This window comes from Octopus bimaculoides, chromosome 3, assembly GCF_046866305.1.
Source record: "Octopus bimaculoides isolate indiv1 chromosome 3, ASM4686630v1, whole genome shotgun sequence".
NCBI classification, from domain to species: domain Eukaryota; kingdom Metazoa; phylum Mollusca; class Cephalopoda; order Octopoda; family Octopodidae; genus Octopus; species Octopus bimaculoides.
Genome location: NC_142930.1, coordinates 54,014,151 through 54,033,095, shown reverse-complemented (window position 1 = coordinate 54,033,095; position 18,945 = coordinate 54,014,151). Strand labels below are relative to the sequence as shown.

General features: G+C 37.5%; 1 protein-coding gene across 2 annotated transcripts in view; it reads right to left on the bottom strand.

Moving 5' to 3' along the window:
• Positions 1-11,638: 11,638 nt before the first annotated feature.
• LOC106877710 (pseudouridine-5'-phosphatase) overlaps positions 11,639-18,945 on the bottom strand; it is a 210,908-nt gene continuing 203,601 nt past the window's right edge. For both annotated transcript variants that reach the window (XM_014926666.3, XM_089348987.1), the window contains 2 exons: positions 18,057-18,281; positions 11,639-11,903 (listed from right to left, as the gene is read on the bottom strand). In XM_014926666.3, coding sequence (XP_014782152.2) covers positions 18,090-18,281 — 192 coding nt within the window. In that variant the 3' untranslated portion in view covers positions 11,639-11,903; positions 18,057-18,089. The remainder of the gene's footprint in view (positions 11,904-18,056; positions 18,282-18,945) is intronic.

Here is an 18,945-nt window from a genome sequence, read left to right as displayed (position 1 = left end):
GATCCGATCAACGGAACAGCCTGCTCGAGAAATTAACGTGCAAGTGGCTGAGCACTCCACAGACACGTGTACCCTTAACGTAGTTCTCGGGGATATTCAGCGTGACACAGTGTGACACAGTGTGACAAGGCTGACCCTTTGAATAACAGGCACAACAGAAACAGGAAGTAAGAGTGAGAGAAAGTTGTGGTGAAAGAGTACAGCAGGGTTCGCCACAATCCCCTACTGGAACTTCGTGGAGCTTTAGGTGTTTTCGCTCAATAAACACTCATAATGCCCGGTCTGGGAATCGAAACTGCGATCCTATGACCGCGAATCCACTGCCCTAACCACTGGGCCATTGCACCTCCATGGCTAAGGAGTAATTCGAAGAAAAACGGAAGTTCATGGAAGAGGGAGATTACTAAAGTATATGGAAAGGTATGACAGAAGATAGAGGGAAGTGGACAGAGTGGGGGTGAGTTGGTAGTCAGGACTGCAGTAGTTAGTATTAATTGGTTTAGATTGAAGGGGGGAATCAAATAACAAAGGTGAGTTGGTGGCAGGGGGAGGAGTGAATAATCTGGTAGCTAATGCAGTGGGGTTGAAGAGGAATAAAGAGAAAATGGGTAAAGAATACATGTGAAGATAGGATGGTTGTAAGGGGGATGGGATGTGCTTGATAAGAGGAATAATCAAAAGTAGTCAGAAAGAATAATTTGGTAGAAAAGATGATATCAGTGGAGGAGTAAGTTGTTAGTGAGACCTAGTTGTACCCTAAGGTTAATTGTAATCAGGAGATTACATAGATTTAACAAAATGGGCAAATGATGAGTAGAAACTGTGTTTGCAAGAGAGTATTACATTTGAGAATCTATTAAGTAAGGAGAGATTGTAGTTGTGAAGGATGATTAGCGATTCTCTTAAACACAATTTACAGGGGAAAGTGGCAACAATGAACGGATGTTTCGATCTGTTAGACATCATCAGTACAGTATATTCTACTTCTCTCTGATCAGCTGACAAAGATTTTGACATAAAAAAAAACTCATTTGCCAAATAAAATAAAATGAACTTCGGGAATTCAAGTGAACCAAAAGCATAAATCCCGATACATCAAGAGGTAATATATTGAATGTCATACACACAAAAAAAAAAAAAAAAATAAATAAATAAATAAATAATTAAAATTTTTTGCTTTGCTGGAGGAACAGAAAAGAACGAAAACCTAGTGGTGCTTGTTGGTTACTTTATCTCTTATTTACGAATGTGTGTAAGTAAAGTTAAAGTTATTATTTTAAAGCAAGTTTAAGAATAACAATAGAACATTTTCTGATGGAGGGAGTACAGTTAACATTATTATAAAATTCCTTTTGACCAGGAACAAATTTTCCCCTGCTGAAAAGAATTTCATGATACATACGTTCATACAAATATTGGATAGAGTATATGCTTGTTTAGCATCTACCTCTTGTATATTCAACGTCTAGGTACACACACAAAACATAGATCACTAAGAACATCTTACATGCACTCACTGCCTATCTATATCTATACACATGCACACATCATTATGTATATATATATATATATATATATATATATATATATATATACATACACACATGCATATTTATACAGACCTCCAACACGCCCAATAGTATTAATGATTATTCCCATATTACACACATTGAAAACACCAATTCGTTGGTGGCAGAAACTCAACTTCAAAGATGGCTTAGGCTGAAGGTAAATAAGAGGAGGAATGGAAATAACAGAATCAAATATGTTAACAACATTGAGCATAACCTTTTGGGAAAACACGTGAGAAAGTTAACTAAACGATTGATAAGATTTAACCTGATGTATGTAAAACTTATCAAAGAGACATACTGTTGTTTTGAATCAGTACTGATGTCACAGTAACAACGAAGTATCATTGGATAGTTTCATCTTCGTTTTTGGAAAATGAAACTAAAAAAAGCCCATAGTTTCTTAGGGTGAATTTATTACTTATTAATATTTTAGAAACAGCCAAATGAAGTATTAAGAATACAGTAATCTCAATAAAGCCAAGCCAGAGCATTTTGTTCCCAACTTTGTGCCAATGTTAGTGCAAAATGGCACTGAGATCTCACAAAGTTGAGATATCAATGAAAACTTGGCTGTCTGAATCAAAGTGAATGAAAACTTGCATTAAAAAAAGTTCACATTAGTCATGTTATAGCAAATGATTTAGATAGGTAGTGATGTACTGAATGACATTAACAAAATAATCTCAATGATTAGGAATTGCTCTTAGTTGGTGAAAGATAAAAAAAAAAAAAAAATCCCACAGCAGCATATGTCAGAGACTCAAAATAAAGAGATAATTTTTCCTGAGCATGAAAACTGAATTTTCACACCGAGGACAAAATGATATTTTTAAAGCAGAGAAGGTGACATATACACATGTTCCAGTTTTGTTAGGCATCGAGAATGAAGGATAATTTTCTGAAGTTTCCTTTGATCATTGGACTTCACTTTTTATAAATGGTCAATGATTATAAAGACTTTGTTCAGTATAATTTACATAATTACATAAAGTGAGCTAATGACATAAATTTAGGCGATTGTGACAGGTAGCAATATGCTAAACAACATACACAAAAATTTCTCATCAAGTGGAATTTATCTCTTGGTCAGAGAAAGAAAACAAAAATCTATCAGCAATTGTTAGCGACTCTCAATGAAAAAAGGGAAGTAATTTCAAAGAATTAAAAATTAATTTCACAGAAGATTAATATTCATGATCAGGATAGCCTGATGTGTTTTTCTTTTGTTTATATTTGTTACATACATACATGAATGTGTATGAGTGTTTATTAATTATTTCTGTAGTCTGAATAAAGTTTTGCATCACCTGAGTCATGACCTATTGATCTTTAATTACTAACTTCTACCACACTCTGACCACATCAACTGCTCAGTTTTTAGTCATTGAGTACAGGGCTTTATTAAAAAATAGTGTTTACAGGGGAGAAATTTCAACTATGAGAAGGAAAACTACAATTATTGAATATACTGTTTCCCCAAATTGGATTGTTGACTGACCTTTGCTTTAAATTCAGTGCACCATTATGTTGATATCTTTACATTTTATTGTTTTGAAAGCAGTTATAATTTCCATTTGTTGGTATATGTGCAGCTAAGGTTTCTAGCTTAACTACCCATGTTTATATATGAGCACATGCTATCACAAATAATTCTTGTCTTCTCAAAAGTTGGCAGATGTAACTCTGAAAATAAGATTTCACATATCAATAACCTAACACAGTTTCTTCTGTCTAATATAACATTTAATAGTCAGTCAAGTAGGAAATGAGTAGAGTATTTGAAGGCCTGATCAGCCCTTTCAATAATCAGCCCACCTGAAAGTGACTCTGGTTCTGTGATACAACTTTTTATTTTAATATGATGTAACTAAAAAATCTTCCATCAAAATTCCATGTTGATTTATGTTCCAAACACCAGTTTAATAACAATAGTTCTTTTACAAAATTCTTCAGTATTTTCATAATCTATTAAAAGAAAGGCAGTTGATTTCAAGAGAAATACAGTAAAAAAAAAAAGTGTGTGTGTGTGTGTGTGTGTGTTAGATTATTTACATTATTTGATTAAATGCCCTCAATATTCTCAGTTGAAATCCTACTAAATCCCATTCTACCAATTATATCAGATCAATAGCATGAACACTAAGCTTATACAAGAGTTGATTTCCACTACACTCATTCCCCTACACATTTCTGGATGTGTACTATTTAGAAAAATCAATGAAATCAACAAGATTGGTAGACCACTTTATAATTTAAACACATGGTGTTAATTTTGAGGGAGGGATTTAGTCAATTATGTCAAACCTCATACTTGAATAGTACTTTGTTTTATCAACCCCCAAAAAAGAAAGGCCAAGTTTACCGTGGAGGGAGTTGAACTCAGACTGTAAAAGGCCAGAAGAAAAGCTGCAAACCATTTTAGCAATGCTCTCATGATTCTGCCATTCTACTGTCCCAATTAGGTAAATTAATGTCAACTGTTTAGTAATTTAAATAACTTACTCGGAAGCTCAATCCAGTATCAGAATATGTTGCAGTGTGAGCATTTCTTTCATGATTTAGAACCAGAATTGTTAACACTTAAAAATTACTATAAGCTCCCATTACTAACAAGGGAGAGCTGTAACTAGACATGATTCCTGTTTATAGTGGGAAAACTTTCTAAAGGTAAGGTTGATACTAACATACATACTTAAAACATAGAAAGCCAAGAAATTCTAATTAATTAAAATGACAGTTGTGTCAAATGAAGAGAAAGACTCATTAGATAATATGATCAATTCTGGTAAGCAAAGCAAAGTAGGCAATACCAAAATTTTAATTAAAATTATTGGTGCATCTAATCTTGGCAGTATGGAGAAAACTTTGGTTATGTTTCAGTCTTGTTAAACCTTGTCAGGGAAGTAGAGTCTATAACAGTACTATCAAACAATGATGACTTGACAGATAATTTTTATTGCCCTCCTGACTGGCCCTCGTGCCGGTGGCATGTAAAAGCACCCACTACACTCTCGGAGTGGTTGGCGTTAGGAAGGGTATCCAGCTGTAGAAACTCTGCCAAATCAGATTGAAGCCTGGTGTTGCCTCCTGGTCCACCAGTCCTCAGTCAAATTGTTCAACCCATGCTAGCATGGAAAGCGGACATTAAACAACGATACTTTCTTTTTAGTTTTACTTATTTCAATCACTGGAAACCACCTTGAAGGGTGTAGTCAAACAAACCAACCCTAGTACTTATTTTTAAAGTTTTGTACTCTCAGTTTCTTTTGCTAAACTGCTTACAAGACCATAAACAAACCAGCACTGGTTGTTCAGTTGGATGGGGGTGTGCACACACACACACACACACACACACACTCACTCACACATATATGCATATATATACATAAAATGGGCTTCCATACAGTTTCTGTCTCCCAAATTCACTAACAAGGCATTCGTTATTTATAGATGGCACTTGCCCAAGTTGCTGCAAAGTGGTACTGAACCTAAAACTACATGGTTGCAGAGTGAGCTTCTTAACCATCAGGCATGCTTATGCCGGTAAATATTAAGAAGTGCAACTGCTAACTTTGAATTTTTGCCAATACTTGCTTAATGGAACAGTTCTGAGAAATCAGTATTGGCAAAACTTTGAAGTAAGCAGTCACAATTATTAATTAATAAGAAGCATTACGCACACATACAATGATAAAATTGAAGTTCCAAATTGTTAGTTGCTTACATATTAAAATAGTAAAAGGTTATGTTAGAAGTAAAAAGAATACTATATCAATTAGCAATACATAACTCAAAAATTAAGGAATAATACAGCAAACAAAGTTCTATTAGTAAGATCTGAGGAAACTGAGAGAAGTCTACATTGGTAGAAATCATTTAGGAAAGTTTACAAATTTAGATAAAGTGGTATTCCATGGGGAGATATAAATATAGGTAAGGTCCTTCTTCAAATCTAATTGCTCAGTGATTCTATAAATATCAACAATTTCTCTCTAAAGAGAAGAAGGATTGATGTCAGTTCTCACAGGATATGAACTTATACACTTTTGAGTTGGAGAGTAATTTAAGTCAAGAATAGTGATATACAGTGGAGGCGCAATGGCCCAGTGGTTAGGGCAGTGGACTCGTGGTCATAGGATTGCGGTTTCGATTCCCAGACCGAGCATTTTGAGTGTTTATTGAGCGAAAACACCTAAAACTCCGGCAGGGGATGGTGGCGAACCCTGCTGTACTTTCACCACAACTTTCTCTCACTCTTACTTGCTGTTTCTGTTGTGCCTGTATTTCAAAGGGTCAGCCTTGTTACACTGTGTCACTCTGAATATCTCTGAGAACTACGTTAAGGGTACACGTGTCAGTGAAGTGCTCAGCCACTTGCACGTTAATTTCATGAGCAGGCTGTTCCGTTGATCGGATCAACTGGACCCTCGACAGAGTGCCAACAACAAGTGATATACATCAGTAAAGAAAAATAACAGGTCAATTTGTAAGCTAATTGAGTTTTGTCAGCTCAGTGTCTATTGTTGTTCAGCACCAGGTCACTTCTGAACTATGATAAAAAAACACTTAACTCTTTAGCATTCAGATTACTCTATCAAATGTAACCCTTATTCATTCACATTGTTTTGAATTAATCTTGTATTATCTTCTTACTACAAGATTTCAATGCTGTGATTGTTTATTTTTAGAATGGCATTGTATGATCAATATAAGAGGTCAGATCCAGTCAGTCTGAACATAAAACAGGTAGAATATTTGGGTCAGATGTGGCTGGTTTAAATACTAAAGGGTTAAACCATGATCATCCCTTCTTTCTTTCAAGTAGTATACCTCTAGGATCACATTATTTAACGTGACCTTTTCTCTTTGAGATGGTAGAGTACAATTTGAGGGAGTTTTGCTTTCAATTTCTAGTAGCTTCAGTCACCATGTAGAGGCTTCCTCTTTGGCTTATTACCATCTCCAGTTGATGGAGCAAGTTACTAAGAATTGACAACCAAAACAAGGACAAGTAGAAATCTTGCCTCCATAGGCAAAACACAGCCTGACATACTGTGCTAAACTCATGACTATTCAACTCCAGTAGATTAAAATATTATCAGAATATAAGTAACCACAATGTTGTTATCAGACAATAGTATAGGAAAGCTAGCTAACTGAAAATATAGCAGAGTCACTAGTAAACACTTAAACATTAGCCATTATTAACTATACATTTAACACTTGACCTTAAGATGTTTTCAGGAAGTGACCTTAAGGACATTGGCACAATCTGCCTCTCAGATTTCGAAGTAGTACTCACTTAATGCAACAAATCCGAAGTAGCTACTTTCTAGTAAATTGCATCGTTTGTATTTGGTGTTAACAGTTTCTCAAAATACACAAGCCACGTGTGCATGTACTCAACACATCACATACACACACACACTCACAAATACTCGTATATCACTCAACCACAAAAATAAACTAGCCAAGTGGATAAAGCATAGGGGTATTTAGCGCAAGAAAAAAATGACAAGTTTAAAAGACACTGAAAACATTTCATTGTATCTGTAAAATGAGATACTTTTAACTCTAGTTGCATCATTCGTAAAATAAAATAATCTCATGTGCAGATGCAAGAAGTAATTTTTGAAATTTTAGTCAGAATACTTCTTCAAATGACATACAAAGAACAGTGTTATAGAGAAGCAAAGTTCGGTGGGCGGCTTTTGTCTTCTCCCATTTATATCATCATGTTTATAATTCATTTCATCTCATTAATGTGTTTGTCCAGCTCGCAGCTACTCTGCGTTCTGCCTCTATGGCAAATTGTAATGAAATAAAGTAGCTTGCTTACCAACCACATGGTTCCGGGTTCATTCCCACTGCGTGGCACCTTGGGCAAGTGTCTTCTACTGTAGCCTCGGGCTGACCAAAGCCTTGTGAGTGGATTTGGTAGACAGAAACTGAAAGAAGCCTGTCGTATATATATATATATATATATATATATATATATATGTATGTGTGTGTATATGTTTGTGTGTCTGTGTTTGTCCCCCCCCAACATCGCTTGACAACCGATGCTGGTGTGTTTACGTCCCCCATAACTTAGCGGTTCGGCAAAAGAGACCGATAGAATAAGTACTAGGATTACAAAGAATAAGACCTGGGGTCGATTTGTTCGACTAAAAGCAGTGCTCTAGCATGGCTGCAGTCAAATGACTGAAACAAATAAAAGAATAAAAGAATATATGTTTTACTTTATTTGATCCTTTTTACTGTTATCTATTTTAGGTTTTCCTTTTTTCTGTCTTTAATTACAATCCTGTCTTCTCTCCCTTTCTATTGTTTTTTTTTTATTTAATTGTTTCTGCCATTTTTCTCTGTATCTACTTCCCACTCTGTATACTTACAAAAAGTTTTGCCATCTGTCCAACTTCAGATATTTGATCTCTGTTACATAATGAAATAAAGTGTTCCCCTGGTGACCTGTTGTAGTTAAGTATTCAATTGAACTAGGGACATCCAATGCAAGAGTTCCAAACAACTACAATAGTGAAATGTATGTAGGGAACAAATACTATAAATTTGTTTATCATAATTTCTCATAAATATATATATATATATATATATCATCATTGTTTAACATCCGCTTTACATGCTGGCATGGATTGGATGGCTTAACTGAGGACTAGCAAGCCAGGTGGTTGCACCAGGCTCCAATGTGACCTGGTGAGGTTTCTACAGCTAGATGCCCTTCCTAACACCACCCACTCCAAGAGTGTAGTGGGTGCATTTTATGTGCCATTCAGGCGGTACTGACACCGGTCACGCTCAAATGGTGCTTTTTATATGCCACCAGCACGGGAGCCAGTCAAGCGACACTAGTATTGCCCACTCTTGAATGGTGCTTTTTACGTGCCACCAGCATGGGTGCTAGTCAGGCAGCGCTGGCATCAGCCATGCTCAAATGGTGCTTTTTACGTGCCACCAGCATGGGTGTCAGCTAGGTAGCACTGGTATCAGCCATGACTATGATTCCACTTGGCTCTACAGGTTTTCTCAAGTACAGCAAATTGCCCGACAATTGAAGGGATACTTATAAACGGGTCAGTTATGCGACACTGGCATCAACCACAGCTATGATCTCACTTGGCTTGCCAGGTCTTCTCAAGCACAGCATATCTCCATTACCTGTCGCCTGTCATTACCTCTCTGAGGCCCAACCATCAAAGGTGGTGCCTCACCACCTCATCCAATGTCTTCCTGGGTTCTCTCCACTGTTAGGGTGTGACACTTCATCACACAGCTGCCCTCATCCATACACAACACATGACCATACCATATATATGTACGTGTGTCTGTATGCATATGCATTTGTATGTACCCTTGTCCCTATATCTTTGACGGTTGTAAATGAGCATCATCAAAGTCATGCAAGTGAGGTTGCACATTTCTGTTCTTCAGTAAAAAACATGTCTACGTATGGGGAAATATTACCTTGCTTGGAAGCAGGTGAAGGGCATCCAGTTATATAAGATCTGACTCAAAAAATTTCGTCTGACCCATGCAAGCATAGAAAAGTGAACATTAAATGATGAAGACAATGATGATTAATCAGGTGTGTGTGTGTATTTTTTTCTTCTTTTATTTGTTTCAGTCATTTGACTGCAGCCATGCTGGAGCACCGCCTTTAGTTGAGCAAATCGACCCCAGGACTTATTCTTTGTAAGCCTAGTACTTATTCTAGCGGTCACTCTTGCCGAACCACTAAGTGACAGGGACGTAAACACACCAGCATCAGTTGTCAAGAGATGTTGGGGGGACAAACATAGACACACAAACATATACATTTATATATATATATATATATATATGACAGGCTTCTTTCAGTTTCCGCCTACCAAATCCACTCACAAAGCTTTGGTCGGCCCAAGGCTATAGTAGAAGACACTTGCCCAAGGTGCCACGCAGTGGGACTGAACCCGGAACCATGTGGTTAGTACGCAAGCTACTTACCACACAGCCACTCCTGTGCCTATGTGTGTATGAATGTATATAAAGGTGTATGGGTATTCATTTATATGATAGTTAAAACCTACATAGAGGTCCTTTGTTTCAAATTTGTTTTTTGCTATTTAATTTGTTGAGACTGGAGGAATAGGCAGTGTCCATGACCACTGCAAGTTTTTCTGAGACCAGTTGAGCTGTTCCATTTAAATTGTTATTGGTCAACATCTGTAGGAAAGACATCAGCAGAAATAAAATTCTAGAGAGTTGGTATTCTAGAAAGAAAGGACTAGGAATAATGATAAATGGAGGGGTCTAGAGGATGGGTTGGGGTATGGGTTTTGGGTGGAACAATGGGGGTCTAGAGGTGAAAAGATGAGTGGAATGGAAATGCCTTGGTAGTAGAGATGCGAGAAGCAGCCAGTTCTAAGGAAATTATGTAATCTCATAAAAAGTATTCAAGGTACTTGAGCAATTGTTATGAGATTATACAAGTTGAACTGGAAGAGCTTGCTGTATAGTTAACCTAAAATGAATATATCAACTTTGAATCATAAAATGTATTAAATGTAGAGAGAACTTCATTGAACAGTGGGTCTCTCAAGTTTGTAATTGAGAATATCCTACCTATATATATATATATATATATATATATATATATTTCATTTTTGTATTTGGTTAGCAAGATTCTTCATGTGAATTAGTGTGTTGAAGCATATCTTATTGTGCTTGGGGAGAGTAATTCTCTTTTAGTGCCTTCTTATTTAACACACTCACCGGTTCAATTTCCACTAATTTACTTCTTTATTTTTTCCTAAAATTTTCTTTGCATCTTGCAACCTTTTCAATAGTCTTTGACTCTCAACAACTATTGAAAAGGTTGCAAGACAACAAAAAATTTAGAAAAAATAAATAAGTAAATGGGTGGAAATTGAACCAGTGAGTGTGTTGATTAATAAGGTACTAAAAAGGAATGACTCTCCCCAGACAAAACAATATATATATATATATATATATATAGGGCTGAGGTGGTGAGGCAAGACCTTCGTACATTGGGCCTCACCGAGGCGATGACTACTGACCGAGACCTTTGGAAATGTGCTGTGCGTGAGAAGACCCAAGTAAGATCGTTGCCAGTGCCCCTGGACTGGCTCTTGTGCGGGTGGCACATGAGATGCACCATTTTGAGCGTGGCCGTTGCCAGTACCACCTGACTGGCTCCCGTAGGATTTTCGAGTGAGATCGTTGCCAGTGCCCCTGGACTGGCTTGTGCGGGTGGCACATAAAAGACACCATTTCGAGCGTGGCCGTTTTCGTGCGGGTGACACGTAAAAGCACCCATTACACTCTCTGAGTGGTTGGCGTTAGGAAGGGCATCCAGCTGTAGAAACTCTGCCAAATTAGATTGGAGCCTGGTGTTGCCATCCGGTTTCACCAGTCCTCAGTCAAATCGTCCAACCCATGCTAGCATGGAAAGCGGACGTTAAACGATGATGATGATGATGATGATATATATATATATATATATATATATATATATATATACATATATAAAGTAGCAGAAATCTAAATGAACCAGGCAATTAATGTTCCTTTTCTGTGTGTGTGTGTGTGTGTGTGTGTGTGTGTGTGTGTGTGTGTGAGAGAGAGAGACGGTGCATGCTCTGAATGAAATCATTGCCTTTTTTTAATGCTACCACCTGGCAGGCTAGTAATAGTTTGTGTCAGAACCAACTAAATTGGAAATAAAAACAAATATGATATATGCTTTGTGTTATTTGGGGAAAACACCCAGAATATTAATGTCTAGTACATACACCATCGCACTCATCTATTATGCCTTTATTTCTCTACAAAGAGGTTCTATAAGGTCATTTGATGTTTCAGAAATGGTAGCCAAGTCTCTCTAAAAATAACTCCTTGCTATCTCGAAAATGGGAAGCACTCATTAGATAATGTAGTCTTAGATATGCCGAAACATCTTTCAATCAATCACAGGCTGGCTTAGACTAATGAATAACAACAGTAGCAACGACAACACCAATTTTGATTTAACACAAACAACATGCATGTATAGTTTTAAAGATAGTTTATGTAAAGCAATTTGATCATTGATCACAAAGATTGAATTATAAAACTTCACCGGAAATTCGGTTATTCATTACTCAATTAAAAATACTTATGAGAAAAGAAACTGATTTCAGTTGATTCCAAATATTTCTGGTAACTTCAAATTTCAAAGTTGAAGAAGTTAATTGTTTTCAAAAGGACAGTCTTCACTGCAAAAGAATTACCACTATTCCTTTGTTATCGGTCAACTTTCTGTGGTGAAAATTACTATAAAAAAAAAAGAAAGAAAAAAGAAGTTAGTTAACTATGAGATAAAAGGTTGTCCCAATGATAACCTAATAGATTATTATTTTAAGTTTAATGAAATCATTTCAAGATAATAATTCTGGCAGAAACGGAAAAATATATAAATGACATTATATACATATATATATATATATATATATATATATATATATATATATATATATATATATACACAAGGTGAAATCAAAAAAATTTGAAAATCCTACACGATTAGGTGAAAAGCGTTTTATATGATTTATAAAACTATGCATTGTTGTCTCTCAAATATTTAAAATCTACAATTAAGAGCCCTATCTACTCGCTGACGGTACCTACCCACCCCTACCCATTTTCCTTTATTCAAAAATTCTTATCGTTCCTTAAAATTATGGCTTTTAAGTGTTGATTTCTCAGCCCAAGAATTACAGCGTGATGTGCTGCTTGACTGGTCCCCCCTCTCTCTCTTGACCCAGAGTAACGTGGTGGTGGAACAAGGAGGTAGACAGGGCTATTAGACAAAAGAAACAGGCCTGGAAGGACTGGAAGAACGGTGGTAGCAGGGAATTGTACCAATGTGCCAGAAGGGAGGCTAGGCGACAGGTTTATTTAGCCAGAGGGGAAGCAGATAAGGAAAGATTTGCCAATGTTCTGCGCCGTGAGGACCAAAGACTCGAGGTATTTCGGGTTGCAAGACAGTGTAGGAGAGAGAATAGTGATGTTGTAGGAGAGAAATGTGTTCGCATGGATGATGGTACGCTTGCATTAAATGAGGATGCAAAGAAAGAGGTCTGGAGATGCCACTACGATAGATTGCTTAATAAAGAGAATGAATGGGAGAAAGAGAGCCTGCCGTATGTCGACCCAATAGAGGGACCAGCTATCCGAGTTGATAGTACCAGGGTAGATAAAGCAATTAAGAGTATGATGACCGGGAAAGCCCCCGGCCCATCAGGAATCACTGCAGAGATGCTCAAAATATCTGGCAGTGTTGGCTATAGCCTAGTCACCCGTATTACGAACCAGGTGATACACGAAGGAGTCATACCCAATGACTGGTGTAGCAGCATCATAGTCAACTGCTACAAAGGTAAAGGTGACGCTTTAGATACATATAATTACAGAGGCATCAAGCTGTTAGATCAGGTTATGAAAGTTACAGAGAGGGTCATAGCCCAACTAATTAGGGAGCGAATCAATTTAGATGAGATGCAGTTTGGGTTTGTGCCAGGTAAAAGCACTACTGATGCCTTATTTCTAGTGAGACAGTTGCAGGAGAAATACCTAGCTAAGGATAAACCTCTGTACCTGGCTTTCGTTGACATGGAGAAAGCCTTTAACAGGGTCCCCCGATCCCTTATCTGGTGGTCAATGAGGAAACTTGGGATAGAAGAATGGTTAGTGAGAACTGTGCGAGCCATGTACAGAGATGCTGCCAGTAAGGTGAGGGTTGGAAATGAGTACAGCAATGAATTCCGGGTAGAGGTAGGGGTCCACCAAGGTTCCGTCCTCAGCCCCCTCTTATTTATCATAGTCCTCCAGGCAATCACAGAGGAGTTCAAGACAGGTTGCCCCTGGGAGCTCCTCTATGCTGATGACCTTGCCCTAATTGCGGAGTCACTATCAGAACTAGAGGAGAAGTTTCAGGTGTGGAAGCAAGGTCTAGAATTGAAGGGCCTTAGAGTCAACCTAGCTAAAACCAAAATCCTAATAAGTAGGAAGGTAGATAAAACACAAACCCCTTCAGGTAGATGGCCCTGCTCAGTATGTAGAAAAGGAGTAGGTAGTAACTCTATAAGATGTACCCGGTGCAAGCTATGGACACATAAGAGGTGCAGCAACATCAAAGGCAGGTTAACTAGCAAGTTAGTTTTTGTTTGTGGCAGATGTTCAGGTGCAATAAAGACTGTAAACAAACAGGAAACAACTTCTATCTCATTCCAGGGTGAAAAACTAGAGGTAGTCGATAGCTTCCGCTATCTGGGCGACCAAGTTAGTAGTGGGGGTGGGTGCGCTGAAAGTGTAGCTGCTAGAATAAGAATAGCCTGGGCAAAGTTTAGAGAGCTCTTACCCCTGCTGGCGACAAAGGGACTCTCACTCAGAGTAAAAGGCAGACTGTATGACGCATGCGTACGAACAGCCATGCTACATGGCAGTGAAACATGGGCTGTAAATGCTGAGGACATACGTAAGCTCGCAAGGAATGAAGCCAGTATGCTCCGTTGGATGTGTAATGTCAATGTGCATACCCGTCAGAGTGTAAGTATCTTGAGAGAAAAGCTGAACATTAGAAGCATCAGTTGTGATGTGCAAGAGAGACGATTGCGCTGGTATGGACATGTGGTGAGAATGGATGAGAATAGCTGCGTGAAAAAGTGCCACACCCTAACAGTTGAGGGAACCCTTGGAAGAGGTAGGCCCAGGAAGACCTGGGCTGAGGTGGTGAGGCTAGACCTTCGTACATTGGGCCTCACCGAGGCGATGACTACTGACCGAGACCTTTGGAAATGTGCTGTGCGTGAGAAGACCCGGCAAGCCAAGTAAGATCGTTGCCAGTGCCCCTGGACTGGTTCTTGTGCGGGTGGCACATGAGATGCACCATTTTGAGCGTGGCCGTTGCCAGTACCGCCTGACTGGCTCCCGTAGGATTTTCGAGCGAGATCGTTGCCAGTGCCCCTGGACTGGCTTGTGCGGGTGGCACATAAAAGACACCATTTCGAGCGTGGCCATTTTCGTGCGGGTGACACGTAAAAGCACCCACTACACTCTCTGAGTGGTTGGCGTTAGGAAGGGAATCCAGCTGTAGAAACTCTGCCAAATTAGACTGGAGCCTGGTGTTGCCATCCGGTTTCACCAGTCCTCAGTCAAATCGTCCAACCCATGCTAGCATGGAAAGCGGACGTTAAACGATGATGATGATGATGATGATGTGACATTAATAAAAATCTGTAAATGTACAACCATCCAGATTTCTGAGTACCTTAATTTTTTTCTATAATATAATTCCTGTACATCACCTCCAAACCTTCCAATATATATATACACATATATACACCACATGGTGCCACCAACATTAGATGTGCAGCTGTAGAGGACTATTTGAAATTCCTTTTTGAATGTTTTCTACAATTATGCCAAATCCTCCAGCCTAAATCAGTAACTAGCTTATTTCTTCTGTTACAAATAAAAGAAACACTTTTTACATGTTTTACTTACCAAGAAAGTATTTTTTAACTGGATTTAAAAAAAAATATACTTTATACCTCACGGAATTCTGCTAAAACTAATAACAATACCACTGATGATGCGACAGCACTACAGCACCAATAAGCTATTCATGATGAAGTAAGTACTCTTCTCATTTTATTTGCACTCTACATTTAAAACCAAAATCTACTTCAGTGCCATTAAAAAAACCCATGATGACACTTCTATTGGATATATGAAGTGTTTCACTGACAATGTTGGTAAAGTATTCTCTCCTAACTGTATTTACCCCTCAAGCATTAACCCTTTCATTACCAACCCGGCTAAAACCGGCTCTGGCTCTGTAGTACAAATGTCTTGTTTTCATAAGTTTTGAATTAAAATCTTCCACCAAACCTTAGTCACAATTTATGTTCCTAACACGAGCTTAATGATAACTAAGTTATTTTACAAAATTCTTTGTTATATTTGAAGTAATTGAAAGAAGCACAGAGCATCTCAAAATAAATACAGTAACGAAAGGGTTAAGGTTGAAATCCCACTTTACATCACAGATTTTAGAGCAGAATGATTGAAGATCTTCTCAAAAGGGAGCTTTCTTAACAGTAATGCTTCATTCCTCTTCTCTCTGTATAATGCCTGTGATAGCAGAGTTTTTCATTCAGTGTTTTAAATTCATGCTTTAGAGTTATTACCTTTCTCTCAAGTGCTTGGTGTGAAGAGTCACTGTAGAGTTTTACTAATTTATACATAAGATGTAATTGGTGAAATGTAAGCTCATTCATTATACCCCTTACATTTTATTATATTTAACCATCCAATATGGCAATGCAGATTGTTGATGCTTTCTCCAAGTTTTGTTTCCATCTCGGTTGCTTCTGCTTAGTAACTTCATCCCCATATATACTGCAGATATCTCCTTGATGTTATTTAAGAGTGATTGCAGCTGTATATATGAAGGGATTAATATTCCAGTAATTGACATCACATGATTCCATGTACTCTCCAGTGATGTTGTTGATAAGTTTCAACATTGCAGCAGTTGGATTTTTCCTTAATCTTGTTGAGAATGGTCTGTAGTTCAATGATAGTTTCATAAAAGTAAGAAAGTTTTCTATGAACTATGGTCTCAAGATGTTTCCACGTTGAATATATTCCCCTCTTGAGTCAGCTACACAAGGATTTAGTGATGGCTACAGTGGTTTCTTTGCTTTATTTTAAGTCTCTCTTCTGGCAAACTTTGGCCAGTTCTCAATGAGAAGATTAATTAGCATAACAAAAGCAAGCCATTTTTTTGCAAAGAAAGATCTTAGTTGCTTTGTTGCCAAAGCTGGTTTATTGCAAAGGTGTTTAAGTTGGGGTTAGCTTCTCCTAGTATTTTTTTTTAACTACTTCATATATCTGATAGAAGTGTCACCATGGTTTTTTTTTTATAGCACTGAAGTAGATCTTGGTTTAAATGTACAGTGTAAATAAAATGAGAAAAGTGCTTACTTCATCATGAATAGTTTATTGGTGCTGTAGTACCATTTTCATCAGTGGTATGTCCAGGTTGAGCAGGATATAAAGATAGGTATCCGAAAACTTCCATAATAACTGCAAGCAAACTGCATAATGAAAAAACACCTGGAAGAGACTTAATAGTTGGATATTGATATAACAGGCAGACTTTTTATAGAAAGCTATTAAAAGAACTATGGAAGGTCAGATTGACATGCCATGACAAATCGTGTGGCCAAGAATGAAACCACTGAGTTGGCAGAAAACTATAGGTCCTTATTTGCCTGTAGAAAGTGGTGAATTGTTCATAGTAGAAGAGATGACACCACCACTCATAGCTTGCAATTTTTTAAGAATGTGAATGTAAACAATTACACAGGTACACATATATGTCTACCTGTGTCAATGGTTCTAAAAGCAAACTTCGTTTGTTTGTTTACGTTTATCAAAATCTGAATTTAATATATATATATATATATATATATATATATATATATATATATATATATATATATCAACATCATCATCATCATCGTCGTTTAACGTCCGCTTTCCATGCTAGCATGGGTTGGACGATTTGACTGAGGACTGGTGAAACCAGATGGTAACACCAGGCTCCAATCTGATTTGGCAGAGTTTCTACAGCTGGATGCCCTTCCTAACGCCAACCACTCAGAGAGTGTAGTGGGTGCTTTTACGTGTCACCCGCACGAAGGCCAGTCAGGCGGTACTGGCAATGGCCACGCTCAAAATGGTGTATTTTATGTGCCACCCGCACAAGAACCAGTCCAGAGGCACTGGCAACGATCTCGCTCGAAAGTCCTTATCTGTGTCTATATAGATCCTGCCAAACACCAGAATCTAGGTTGACACACATTTCTTTGACTTATCCTTCTGAAGATGGGCTTTGTGCCTGAAATAGATAAAGGCTTTCCAACTTTCTTCACTGCATTGTTAGCTTTTCTCATTTCCCTTCTGTTTATTACAGAAACATGTACTGAACTAACTGTTTGCAGCATCACACTAAATTATAATTGAGAGCTGAGTGACATCACTGCTGTAGACTGTACTTGAACTTGCTCTCAAATTTATAACATTCCATATGTTAGGTAGAGCAGCATCTCTAGTTGACTGGTTTCAGTCAACTTGCTCAACTGTTTAGTTTATTATCAACCTCTTACAACCTACCACTTTTAATGTAAACACTAACACAGAAATACATATAAACACATACACACAAAGATGAGCAGTATGTCATTGATAAAAATCAAAAGATAATAATGATTGATATTCTTAAATGATTTTAAATAAGACTTTTGTTTTGACTTGGTAATAATACAAGTATTGACAACAACAACAACAACAACAACAACAACAACAACAACAACAACAAAGACATTTTGCCTCTGCTAAAAAGCAATAAAATCTTACCATCTGTGTGGTGGCTGCTTCTCTGCTATCAGTCTAGGGATGACATTCGTCAAACGGAGGTAAGCCAAACAATTCTGGTTGGAAGTCTTCCAGTGTGTCTAATATAATAGAAACTTTGTCCAGAAGCTGTGAACGGTTGGCACGGGAATCTGGCACCCAGACAACCTGCATTCCAGCAGAAACACCAGAAAGAACTCCATTCGGTGCATCTTCAAAAACAAGTATCTATGAAAGAGAAGGATATATATATATATATATATATATATATATATATATATATATATATATATATATATGTGTGTGTGTGTGTGTGTGTGTGTGTGTATGTGTATGTGTGCACGTATGTTTTATATAATGAGCTGTATTTCATATGTCTAAAGTGGAGGAATGCTACTAATTCTGTTAAAATCCAAGAACTGATAGGAAGGTTAGTCAAGAAAGAGAAGAGAGAGAGTAGACACTCTTTCAGCATTGGCTAACCAAAAGTGTAATAGAAATATGATGGATTCAGGTGAGATATGTTCCATCAGTTACAGTAAGTACACTACAATTGTACAACATATCTATGTAAGATACTGCCAGCAGGTACATTAGGTAGGGTACATTACTGTTGTATCACTATCAGAAAGGGTATTTTAGTAGTACCACTGACCCATGTGGTACATATTATCAATTAATGTGGATGATTATACTTATGTTACTGATCCGTGTAGCACACTACAAGTTGAGGCAGAGCAATATCTTTGATACAATTGAGATGCTACCAGCTATTTAAGTAGAAACGTTAAAACAACATTTAATGGTATAAGTGAGCTATCACTTGTTAATGAACAATGCCAGGCATTGTCATATTAGTTCAAGTAGAAGCATTACAGCAACATCACTATTC